The sequence below is a fragment of the Rhodnius prolixus genome, unplaced genomic scaffold (assembly GCF_049639745.1).
Source record: "Rhodnius prolixus isolate KJV_2025 unplaced genomic scaffold, Rpr scaffold_12, whole genome shotgun sequence".
NCBI classification, from domain to species: Eukaryota; Metazoa; Arthropoda; class Insecta; order Hemiptera; family Reduviidae; genus Rhodnius; species Rhodnius prolixus.
In genome coordinates this window covers 7644160-7657576 of record NW_027411635.1, presented here as the reverse complement: position 1 = coordinate 7657576, position 13417 = coordinate 7644160, and the positions used below count along the sequence as shown (strand labels likewise).

Below are 13417 nucleotides of genomic sequence, written 5' to 3'. Positions count from 1 at the left end.
CAGAAAGTGACAATGTACTGAATCTCCGTGATGTAGTTAACGAATAATAGTGATAAAGTAAATGATAATAATAAAGTGATGAATTCATGTTTCTGTACAGATATGAAGGATTTGAACAATTGAATCTTGACTTTCAGCTTGAATGTCCTTAATAATGGTAAAAGACTGCGTTACAGTTCAATTTTTTTTTGTTATAGGAAAAACCATTATTATTTTGTTTTTCATGCACTATCAGAGAGGTTCAATCCTTAAAAACCCTCATGGTATTGCTGTTTAGAAAATAACCTAGTATTAAGCTGACTAGAGTTAATTTAATTGACTACGGTAATAACGTTTCACTGAGTGTTGCAGTTTCTCGCAGAGGTTATTTTGTTACTAACTAACTACTAAACAAATATAAAAACCTATCTCCTACATATTTGATTCTCCTACAGTTTCTCCCAATCACATTAAAATGAAAAATATTTAATTAGTTATTAAACTAAAATAGTAAAGCGAGCTTCGACTATGGTGCATTCTCGAACATGTTAAGAACAATGTGCGCATCTAAATGGCTTGCATATAGTGAATCAAAGAAATTATGTTCATTATATTTTATTCGACCTTATCTTGGATTATCTTCCTTCAAAAAACAAAAATCTAGTACGGTTTTTATGTATTGTAGAAATCTGGTAATTCATCATTGCCCCTTCGCCAATAGGTTAAAATCGCCCACATTGGGTTTCCTAATAGTACATCTGCAAAGTTTTTGGCACAATGAGTATCTTTTGGATGCAGAGCCTAAGGAATAGGCCATATTTTTATCTACTCTACCAATTAAAATAGGTGCTTAGAATACTTTAAAGTTTTAAAGAAAATCGTGAGAACCTTTTTTTTTTTTTGAGATACTGGGAAAAAACTGATTCATTTAGACCTCACGTTGTTTTGAAAAAAACAAAAAACAAATGAATTAATAGAAATCACAAAGCAAAACAAAATCTGATATGAAAAACATGAGTTTCTTTTTACTACTATCTCAAGATTCCAAACTTACATGAGTTTCTATTTACTACTATCTCAAGATTCTAAACTCACATGAGTTTCTTTTTACTACTATCTCAAGATTCCAAACTTACATGAGTTTCTTTTTACTACTATCTCAAGATTCTAAACTGACATGAGTTTCTTTTTACTACTATCTCAAGATTCCAAACTCACAAATTCTCTTCCAATTCCCAACGTTTGAATCAAATTCAATTCTTGCTAGTATTGTACAGTTTGTAAATTACACTCGCGTTAGTCAATTAAACTGTTTATAAATAAAATATCGGTAATAGCCCAGATTTGATTGGCCAGCATTATTATCTTCCAAAATATTTCCACCTCTACACATATAAATGATAATAAATATAAGTTTAACCAGATAAAAATTACATAATTTGTAAATCAGGTGGTGATAATCTTGTACATTTTTATCTAAACTACCTCCCAGCTAGCATTTTTACGTGACAGGTGGTTGTCTAAATATTTCACTTATTCTGATAGATTTGTAAATCTTTTAGTTTGAAGCTCCAGAGAAAGAATAAATAATATTTTTCTTTACACAATTCAAGCTCTTCACCAGCTAAGGCTACAATAGCAAGTGAAAACGTGTGCTTTATGTATAAATTCAAGTAAATTAGAATTTAATTAAATGTTTTTTTTTTCTTTGTAATTTTAATTTTAGGCACTGTAAGTTTCTAGTTCATATAATTAGAGTAAGTTGTAATCAACTAGTTGTTCTTTTAATTTTAAATTATTAATTATATAACTGTTTGTATACATTTTATTATAATTATTCTATATTTTAGTTACTTTCACTTTACTTTTAGTTATTTTAGTTATTCAGGATTTGATGGTTTCAATTTTGTCTTTATTGATTTTTGCTTAAAAGTTGCACACATGCAAGGCAGTCTTTTTGGTAAAAAATATACATTACTTTAGGCAAATGAATATATTGTTAGCAGTTAATTATACCAAAAAGCAACCTAACAAGAAAGCTTTCCCAAACCCAATCCAAGGAATTTTCTAAAAAAAGAATTTTCTCAGTAAAATGATTGCAAGCAAAAATTATTAACTCTATTTGTATTTAATGTACATATATATTGGAAATTTACAGAAGAGCTTGAGATTCATTTTCCCACAAAGTGAATAATCCATTGTGTAAAGGAATATTTTAGGGTTAAGGAATTTTCTTCAAACTCTATTTTAGCAATACGTTTAAACTTCATAATAGTATTTAAGAGATTCAAGAAACTTCATATGAACTAACTAATATAAGTGTAATAAGTTTTAAGAAAATTGTTCGAGCGATTTTTCAAAAAAATCTTTTTATAAAAATGAAAAAATGATCCAGTTATATGGCACTTTGTTTATTTTATCTTATCTTCAATTTTAAAAGTACTCATCTAAATGAATGGTTTATTATGCGAAGATAACAATAAATAAGTTGAAGCAGTTTTTCAGACAATTAATTATAACTAATAACTCATAAATAACCTTCTTTATAATAATTTAATAATAATAAATTAATAATTTATAACTTTACAGTGATTTTTCCCATAATTTTAGATAACCTCGCCACATACAGACCGGCTAAGATAAACAAAAAATAGGCAAACAATTTTTAAAAATTTGTAAATTAATAATAACGGAACATTATAAGATGAATTTAGGGTAAAAACGTATAATCGAAAAATTTGACAATTTTTTCCTTATATTATTTCACCAACAAAATTTAAAAAATTATAAACAAAGTCGTGAAAAGTGTTAAGACCAGATATTAAAATAAATAAATCGTGTTCATGAGCTTCAAAAACATTGGGAAATTCAAAAATAAATTTAAAAAAAATCTGGAAGGCCTAATATTTCCGAAATTTCCTTCCTTGAATTTGAATCGCTTGTCCAAATTTTTGAAAATGATCGAAAGAGAAATTTAAATTCAAGCGACATGTGTATCATACGTTTTAAGGTTTTTTTTTTTTCTTTTTATATAGAAATCGAGCCTTAATTTTCTACGTGAATCAGCGTAACTTAAATAACCAGAAGATTGCCGAAAGTGCAAGAATTGATTTTAAGGAGTATAGATGCAAAATATTAAAACAAAGTAGCCCCCACTTTTATTCAGGTCTGCTTTTTGCGATTTTCTCATTAACTGTTTTTATGTAAGTTATGTATGTGTACGCGAAGAAAGGAAAAGTTCAGCAGACAATGTAAAGTAGTAATACCTCTTTTTCAGTAGGGCTTTACTGTAGACACTTATGTATTAGTGTCGTGGACGGAGGCAACTAACTAATCATACTTAAGTAAAAGTTATTCTTATTAAACATTAAATAAAAATATTAGACCCAGACCGGGGGATCGAACCCAATACCACAAATACATCTTCTTAGCTTAGTAATACTTGCCTCTAACCGCTCGGCTACCGTGACCTTGCTATTAATTGTACTTTATACAAACATTAAGATAATAAAATGCCACTTTACTGAATGGATTTTTTCAGTTTTTTAAATAAATTTTCCTGTAAATAACTCCAATGTTGTTTTATTTATTAAAATAAGAATTTGTTACACAAATTGTATACAGGCAGATCTTACAAATTTATTTGAAACATTTTTTCTAGGTAAATACACTTATGGACACTTTTGGGAGAAAAATGGGAGTAGACTTGCCTTTTAAAATGCCTTATCGTTGTAATATACGGTTCCATCATCAGTATAATATTAATATGAATAAAGTATTTAACAAAAAAAAATTAATTTATGATAAAACGATGTTGTCTGGAAGTGCTACTTCATACTGAGCACATTTATTACATTTTAGCTCTTTCTCTGCAAAAAGTTGCCATCATTTTTTTTTAAAAATTAATTTTGTAAAACAAACTACTTATATGTAAATCTGTAATTTTTATTAGAAATGTATAATTGCTAGCAAAATTTATTTAAGTGGTGTTATTAGGAATGCGAGAAAATAAGCTGTAATCTATGTTAAGTATAATAATATTTTTGTGTATGAAAAGTCTAACCAAGAATATTAGTTCAATGAAAGTGTGAGGGTTTTTTTGAGTTTTCATATTTCAAAAAAAGAATCTCACCAAAATATGAACTGTACTTATTTATATCTTTCTCTTAGTTTGAAATTTTTTTAAAATTATTAAAATATTGATTTTAATAGGATTCTAGAGAAGTTGTGACGTCACGCTTCCATCAAAAGTATCTTTTTTTTTGTAGGGAATATTTAAATAATTAATGAATTATTACAAGGTAATATTCTAGCCTAATAATTTGTTAAGGGAAATAAAAGTATACTTACCCACAAGTACAAATCTCACAGATGCACTGCTCTTTGACGGTAGTAGTTTTCCTGATGTCTTCAACATGAGTCGTATCTTTCGTGACGATTTTCCGATCGATATGGGTTTTATCAGTAATCTCTAAAGTAACTGGTTGTTTGGGTTCTTTCGGCTCAGCAGGATGTTTAGGTTTTTTAGGCTCAGCAGGTTGTTTGGGTTCTTTAAGCTCAGCAGGATGTTTAGGTTCTTTAGGCTCAGCAGGATGTTTGGGTTCTTTAGGTTCAGCAGGTTGTTTAGGTTCTTTGGGTTCTCGAGGATACTTAGATTCTTCAGGTAAGGATTTAGTCCGGATTTCCTCAATATTCTGGGAATCCAGTGTCTTCACTTCTAAAGTGCTAAGTCCTGTACGGCTAACCGTGCCCTCTACAACATCTGGAAAATCAAGCCTTTCAGTAACTACTTCTTCACGTACAGTACCATCTGGGCCGATAATTTTCCTAATAATGGTGCGTTCACCTTGTCTAGTTAATTTACGACTGGTTTTCGTTTCGGATTTAACGATTTTTCCCCCGATCATGCGTACTGTGGATGTGGTCTCTTTCAACGTACGATCATCCGTAGGTTTTAAAGGAGTTAGCTGTTGAGGTTCCCTAGATTCATCAGTAGGTAGTCGAATTATATCTTCAGAGGTTTTGTCATCACCAGGTCGCCGAGGTCTACCTTCTGGAGTTCTCTCATCACCAGGTCTTCTACCAAGAGGAGACGGCTCCTCAACACCAGGTTTACGAGGTCTATCTGCTGGAACTATCTTATCTCCAGGTCTTTGAGGTTTATCACCAGGAGTTCCCTCGTCTCCGGGTTTTCTACCAAGTGGAGTAGGTTCCTTATCACCGGGTCTTCGAGGTCTACGTTCTGGAGTTGTCTCATCTTCAGGTCTACGCGGTCTACCTTCGGGAGTTCTCTCATCACCAGGTCTTCTACGAAGTGGCATAGGTTCTTCTCCAGGTTTCTTAGAAACTGGACTAGGTGTATCACGAGGTCCTCTCTCATGTGTTATAAAATCTTCAGTTTTTACAATTTTACCACCAATCATTCTAACAGTTGTTGTTGACTCCTGTACTGTTTTTTCTGTCGTATCGCGTGGTCTTCTGTCATCAGGTTTTTGACTTCTATCTTCTGGTGTTCCCTGATATACAGATCTTCTATCAGGTTGGGAAGGTTCTTCAGCACCAGGTCTTCGAGGTCTATCTTCTACTAGTTTTTCATCACCAGGTCTTCTACCAAGAGGCGTAGGTTCCTCAGAACCAGGTCTTCGAGGTCTACCTTCGGGTGTTGTCCCATCCTCAGGTCGTCGTTTTCTATCTTCTGGAGTTTCTTTATCTCTAGGTTGTCTACCAAGTGGTGTAGAATCTTCTCCAGGTTTTTTAGAACCTGGACTAGGTGTATCATGAGGTCTTCTATCATGTGTTATAAACTCCTCGGTTTTTACAATTTTACCACCAATCATTCTAACAGTTGTTGTTGACTCTTGAACTGTTTTTTCTGTCGAATCATATGGTCTTCTATCATCTGGTTTTTGAGTTCTACCTTCCGGGCTTCCCTGATATACAGATCTTCTATCAGGTTGGGAAGGTTCTTCAGCACCAGGTCTTCGAGGTCTATCTTCTACTGGTTTTTCATCACCAGGTCTTCTACCAAGAGGCGTAGGTTCCTCAGAACCAGGTCTTCGAGGTCTACCTTCGGGTGTTGTCCCATCTTCAGGTCGTCGTTTTCTATCTTCTGGAGTTTCTTTATCTCTAGGTTGTCTACCAAGTGGCGTAAAATCTTCTCCAGGTTTCTTAGAAGCTGGACTAGGTGTATCACGAGGTCCTCTCTCATGTGTTATAAAATCTTCAGTTTTTACAATTTTACCACCTATCATTCTAACAGTTGTTGTTGACTCTTGAACTGTTTTTTCTGTCGAATCATATGGTCTTCTATCATCTGGTTTTTGAGTTCTACCTTCCGGGGTTCCCTTATATCCAGGTCTTCTACCAGGTTGTGAAGGTTCTTTAGAACCAGGTCTCCGAGGACTATCTTCTGGTGTAGTGTCGTCTTCAGGTCTTCGAGTTCTACCTTCTGGAGTTCCCTCGTCTCCAGGTCTTCTACCAAGTGGCGTAGGTTCCTTATCACCGGGTCTTCGAGGTCTATCTTCTGGAGTTGTGTCATCTTCAGGTCTACGCGGTCTACCTTCGGGAGTTCTCTCATCACCAGGTCTTCTACGAAGTGGCATAGGTTCTTCTCCAGGTTTCTTAGAAACTGGACTAGGTGTATCACGAGGTCCTCTCTCATGTGTTATAAAATCTTCAGTTTTTACAATTTTACCACCAATTATTCTTACAGTTGTTGTTGACTCCTGTACTGTTTTTTCTGTCGTATCGCGTGGTCTTCTGTCATCAGGTTTTTGACTTCTATCTTCTGGTGTTCCCTGATATACAGATCTTTTATCAGGTTGGGAAGGTTCTTCAGCACCAGGTCTTCGAGGTCTATCTTCTACATGTTTTTCATCACCAGGTCTTCTACCAAGAGGCGTATGTTCCTCAGAACCAGGTCTTCGAGGTCTACCTCCGGGAGTTGTCCCATCTTCAGGTCGTCGAGTTCTATCTTCTGGAGTTTCTTTATCTCTAGGTCGTCTACCAAGTGGCGTAGAATCTTCTCTAGGTTTCTTAGAAACTGGACTAGTTGTATCATGAGGTCCTCTTTCATGTGTTATGAACTCTTCGGTTTTTACAATTTTACCACCTATCATTCTAACAGTTGTTGTTGACTCTTGAACTGTTTTTTCTGTCGTATCATATGGTCTTCTATCATCTGGTTTTTGAGTTCTCCCTTCCGGAGTTCCCTTATATTCAGGTCTTCTACCAGGTTCGGACGGTTCTTTAGAACCAGGTCTTTGAGGACTGTCTTCTGTTATAGTGTCATCTTCAGGTCTTCTAGTTCTACCTTCTGGAGTTCCCTCGTCTCTGGGTCTTCTACCATGTGGCGTAGGTTCCTTATCATTGGGTCTTCGAGGTCTACCTTCTGGAGTTGTGTCATCTTCAGGTCTACGCGGTCTACCTTCGGGAGCTCCCTCATCTCTAGGTCTTATACCAAGTGGCGTAGGTTCTTCTCCAGGTTTCTTAGAAACTGGACTAAATGTATCACGAGGTCCTTTTTCGTGTGTTATAACTTCTTCAGATTTTACAATTTTGCCACCAATCATTCTAACAGTTGTTATTGTCTCCTGCACTGTTTTTTCTGTCGTATCGCGTGGTCTTGTATCATCAGGTTTTTGACTTCTACCTTCTGGCGTTCCCTTGTCTCCTGGTCTTCTATCAGTTTGGAAAGGTTCTTCAGCTCCAGGTCTTCGAGGTCTATCTTCTGCTGTTTTGTCATCACCAGGTCTTCTACCAAGAGGCGTAGGTTCCTTATCACCGGGTCTTCGAGGTCTACGTTCTGGAGTTGTCTCTTCTTCTGGTCGACGCGGTCTACCTTCGGGAGTTCCCTCATCTCTAGGTCTTATACCAAGTGGCGTAGGTTCTTCTCCAGGTTTCTTAGAAAGTGGACTAGGTGTATCACGAGGTCCTCTCTCATGTGTTATAAAATCTTCTGTTTTTACAATTTTACCACCTATCATTCTAACAGTTGTTGTTGACTCTTGAACTGTTTTTTCTGTCGTATCATATGGTCTTCTATCATCTGGTTTTTGACTTCTTCCTTCTGGAGTTCCCTTGTCTCCTGGTCTTCTACCAGGTTGGGAAGGTTCAAAAGCACCTGGTCTTCGAGGTCTACCTTCTGGAGTAGTATCAAATGGTGATGGTTCATCTTCTTTCTTCTTAACATCTGGACTAGGTGTACCTTTATGTATTCTTTCATTCGTAATTACTTCTTCAGTTTTGATGAGTTTACCACCTATCATTCTTACTGTTCTTGAGATTTCTTCAACAGAAGTTTCTGTAGAATCTTGTTCTCTCTTATTGATGGGTGAGAGTTTATCCCTAGGTCTTTGAGGCGCACTTTCTGGTGCTTGGCCTTCTCTAAGTTTTCTACTGTCTTCAGAGGTATGAGGTTTTCCTTTCTCTGGTGTCTTCCAGTCCCTTGGACTCTTACCATCTGATATTGATTCTTCTAGAGGTCTTCTTTTATCAGTCATTTCTTCATCAGATTCTACGATTTTACTTCTTATAGTTCTAACAGTTGTGGATTCTTGGAGAGTTCTTTCTGTGGTATCTTGTGATCTTATATCGTCTGGTCTCTGAGTAATACCTTTTGCTGTTGTCTCATATCCTGGTTTTAGAAGTCGGCCTTCTGGTGTTCTCTCATCACCAGGTCTATTTGGTCTATGTTCCAGAATGTCTTCATCTCCATGCCTTCTGCCAAACTGTTTAGGTTGTTCTCCTGGCTTCCGGCCTACTTGACTAGGTATAGTACGAGGTATTTTTCCGTCCGTAACCACGTCTTCAGACTTTATTATTTTACCACCTACCATTCTAACTGTTGTTGTGGTTTCTTGAACTGTTCTTTCGACAGTACCCAGATTTCTGTCATCAAGTTTATCTATAGATTTTTGAGGTCTACCGTCAGGTGATATCTCATATTCAGGTTTTCCATGATGATCTGGAGTTGTTTTTCGTGGCTTACCTTCGGGACTTCTTCTATCTGGACTTAATTGATCTCGTGGCCTTCTTTCATCTGTTGTTATTGTTTCTGATTTTATAATTTTACCGCCTACCATTCTTACTGTTGAAGTTGTCGATTCGGTTGTTTTGCTTTCTTTAGATTGCTTGTAGGTTCTAACCTCTGTTGAGAGTTCGTCTTCAAATGTACTTTCACCTTCAGGAGCTCTTCTCATCGGGAGTTTTTTCTCTTGTGGTGTTCTTCCAGGCAGATCTGGTGATTTCTTTTGATCTGTAATCAAATCAGATTTGACAATTTTACCACCATAAAGACGAGGCCTGCTGCCATCAGGTTCTTCCCCTGTTCTTGGAGATCTATCGTCTGGAACGCCTTCACCTCCAGGTTTTCGAATTTTAACTTCTGTAGTTCCGTCACTTGGAAGTACATCTTTTCCAGGTGTCCTTTGTTCTGGAATCTGACCCTTTTGGTAGTAATAGTCCAAATTTCTCACGTGGTGCCCATCACCTTCTTCTGTTTCAATAAATTCTTCAGTAATTCTCACTTCATCGTATGGTTTTTTAGATTTTTCCTGAGTTTGATCCAGAGGCTTTCCATATTTAGTTTTGAATTTGTCATCTTCTACAATCTCTGTAGTTGTAATCAATTTCCCGCCAACAAGTTTTGTAGTTTTTCTAATACTACTTTCCGGCACATGCACTGGACCACTTTTTTCAGATTTTCTTGGGCTTCCGGTTACTTCTTGACTATCTATTTTCCAAACAGTTGATGCAGATTCTTGCTTTATAAAGTCACTCGTAGATTTCCCGGGAACCACAGTATTTGTCTTGGAGTCTTCGGATTCAGATCTTATAATTTTCCCATCTTCAACAATATATTCTTTTATTGGCAGCTTTTCCTTTGTGTAGAGGATTTCCCTAATTTCTGGTACAGTTTCAGGTATATCATGAAATTCTTCTACAGTTTTCACAATTTTTCCACCAACCATTTTCACGCTTTCTTTGGTTGAGGTTGTGCCTTTTTGCGTTTCATAAGTTCGTGTAGTTATGGATGTATTTTGCTGTGTTTGGGGAACTCCTTTTTGGACATTGTATTTAGTTTCAGAAGTTTCAGGAAATTTTTCCACATCATGAAAATATTTCTGTTCTTCATATTGTACACTTTGACTGCTTGGTCTTTCATGAATGATTTCTTCAGTTTTCACGATTTTCCCACCAACCATTTTCACACTTTGCTTGCTTGAAGTTGTAGTTTTCTGGCTTTGATAAGTTTGTGATTGGTGAGATGACTGTTCCGAAATTCCTTCTTGGGTGTGGGAAACTCCTTCATGTACGATATGCCTGGTTTTAGGAGAAGTTTCATAAAACGTTTTTTTGTCATGAAATTGTTTTTGAACTTCATATTGCATGGTTTCATCGGTTGGTTGTCCAGGAATTATCTCTTCAGTCTTCACGATTTTTCCACCAACCATTTTCACGCTTTGCTTAGTTGTCGTGCTACTAGTTTTATGGCTTTGATACGTTTGTGAAGAATGTTGCGAAATCCCTTCATGTGTTCGGGAAACTCCTTCATGTACGATATGCCTAGATTCAGGAGACGTTTCATAAAACATTTCACTGTCAATAAATTGTTTTTGATCTTCAGATTGCTTAATTTCACCCTTTGGGCTTTCATGAAATATCTCTTCAGTTTTCACAATTTTTCCACCAACCATTTTCACGCTTTGCTTGCTAGAAGTTGTAGTTTTCTGGCTTTGATAAGTTTGTGATTGGTGAGATGATTGTTGCGAAATTCCTTCTTCTGTTTGTAAAACTCCTTCATGTACGACATGCCTAGCTTCAGGAGAAGTTTCATAAAGCATTTCTCTGTCATGATATTGCTTTTGTACTTCATATTGCATGGTTTCATCGGTTGGTTGTCCAGGAATTATCTCTTCAGTCTTCACGATTTTTCCACCAACCATTTTCACGCGTTGCTTAGTTGTCGTACTACTAGCTTTATGGCTTTGATAAGTTTGTGAGGATTGTAGGGATGAAATCCCTTCCTGAATAGGGACAGCAGCAGTGCCAGGAGAAGTATCATAAAACCTTTCCACATTGTGAAAATGTTCCTGTTCTTCAGGTTGTTTAATCTCACTCTTTGGGTTTTCATGAAATATCTCTTCAGTTTTCACAATTTTTCCACCAACCATTTTCACGCTTTGCTTGCTTGAAGTTGTAGTTTTCTGGCTTTGATAAATTTGTGATTGTTGTGAAGATTGTTGAGAAATTTCTTCTCGTTTTTGGGAATCTCCTTCATGCACGATATACCTAGTTTCAGGAGAAAATACCTGAAGATTTTCGTTATCTTGAAATTGTTTTTCATCTTCATATTGTATGGTTTCATCGGTTGGTTGTCCAGGAATTATCTCTTCAGTTTTCACAATTTTTCCACCAACCATTTTTACACTTTGCTTTGTTGAGGTACTGCTGGTTTTCTGGCTTTGATAACTTCGTGAAATTTGTGATGAATGTAGGGAAGAAATTCCTTCTTGCGTTTGGGTAACCATAGTATCAGGGGAAATATCATGAAGTTTTTCCTCATCGTGGAAATGTTTCTGATCTTCATATTGTATAATTTCACTACTTGGTTTTTCATGAATTACCTCTGTAGTTTTTACAATTTTTCCACCAATCATTTTCACGTTTTGCTGTTGGCTTTGATAAGTTTTTGAAGTACGTGATGTTTGTTGAGTAGAAAGTGTTGGTTCAATTTGTGAAAAAGGTGAAGTTTCCTTAAATTCATCAACATTATATTCTTTTTTATCTTTATATAGTACAGTTTCACTGGTTGGCCTATCATGATGAAACTTGTCCACAGTTTTGACGTGTTTTCCACCAACTATGCTAACATTTTCATCAAAACTTTTACTACTTTCTAAATCATATTTTTGCGTATGTTCTGGAAAATTTTTGATTATCACATTTGATTGATTTTTTTTATTTAAATTTTCAGTCTTTTTTTGTGAAATCTGAGAATTTTCTAAATTTATTAATTTTTGTAAATTTTCACGTTCAGCTTCTAAAAATGTTTCATTAATTTGATTATTATTTACTATATTACTTACATTTTCCGATGGATTCTCTTGTGGATTTTCATCCTCTTTTTCAGCTTCATCTTTTTCAGATTTTAAAATGATTTTCTTTAAAGACCCAATTAATTTAGAACTTTTTGAAGTTTCAGTTGACTTTTTAGCACTTGTGGTCACAGTTGTTGTCGCTGTCGAAGATGTAGTTGATAATTTTTTTTTCTTCGCATTTTTTTGGGAAATTCGGTGCATTTTGAGGGTTTTTTTGGGGGGGAGAGGAGGTGAGTGGTGAATGAGGAAATTTAAAATTATTAAAAAAAAAAAAATATTAAAAATTAAACAATATTTCAACTGCGAACTGTTCACGATACACCCGCGGATTATACTGACAGTATAATTCTACTTCACGCAGTGAAGAGACCTTCAAATTTAACACTCTCTACGTTTCAAAGTGGAAGTGGTAAAATCCCACTCAGCGTTCCTGTGTGTTAGTTTAGTAAGGCTTGTTTTCTCCTACCTACCAACAATACTAACACAAGAAGATTTCTTTAAAACTCTAGTTTGTCTGTATGTGTTCCTTTTTATTGAATGGACCTACACTTGGCTGTATTAAAATCAAACCTACACAAACATACACTGTACGGACTATAAGTGTAGGTGTGTCCACTTTATGTTAGTGAGAAATTATTATTATTATAACAATGAATCATTAAAAAAAAGAATAATAATCTGTTGCGAACACTAACTCTAACACAAAATTTTTTTCTAAAACCACAATTCGCATAATTAAATTTTTGTGAAACTTTTAAATTTGAACAAACAAGATAGTTGGACTTCAATTATAATAAAATAATACTGCTGATAAAAAAAATTTGGCATCAATGAAAGATCTTTCGGTTAAAAACATGGAGTTTTAGCCACACATTTTAATCCTCAACAGACACAGAATGTAGGACCATTTATTAAATAAAATAAAAGACTTTTTACAAAGGATTCCCTTTCCCAGATGTACTGTTCAAACAAATTTTACGGGAAAAAGTAGAATTTTTAGATTTTTGTAGAAAATTTATATAAAATTGAATGAGCCATTTTTGAAAAAAAGTTTTGATTCAGTAAACTGGTACTTTCAATTCAGCTGAATTTCATCAAATTTGGAAATTCAGTTCTACTTTAAAATATTATTTATTATTCATTAAAGATGTACTGCAGTTCAATGAAGTGCCGGAGTCTACGAGGTGTGGCTATTAAATAACGAGACTATTGCTGTAAAACATTTTATTTTAAATTTATACATGTTTAGTTATTATCACCTTCAATATACACCCCTCCCTTATCCCTACAACGCTCCATGCGAATTTACCATTGTTCGAAACAGTGCTGGAAGGTCT

The 13417-nt window shown here is 35.1% G+C and overlaps 1 protein-coding gene across 1 annotated transcript in view; it reads right to left on the bottom strand.

Moving 5' to 3' along the window:
* Sdb (SAXO downstream of blistered) overlaps window positions 1-12424 on the bottom strand; it is a 46495-nt gene extending 34071 nt beyond the window's left edge. The window contains exon 1 of the mRNA XM_074143296.1: window positions 4330-12424. Coding sequence (XP_073999397.1) covers window positions 4330-12281 — 7952 coding nt within the window. The 5' untranslated portion in view covers window positions 12282-12424. The remainder of the gene's footprint in view (window positions 1-4329) is intronic.
* Window positions 12425-13417: the final 993 nt, after the last annotated feature.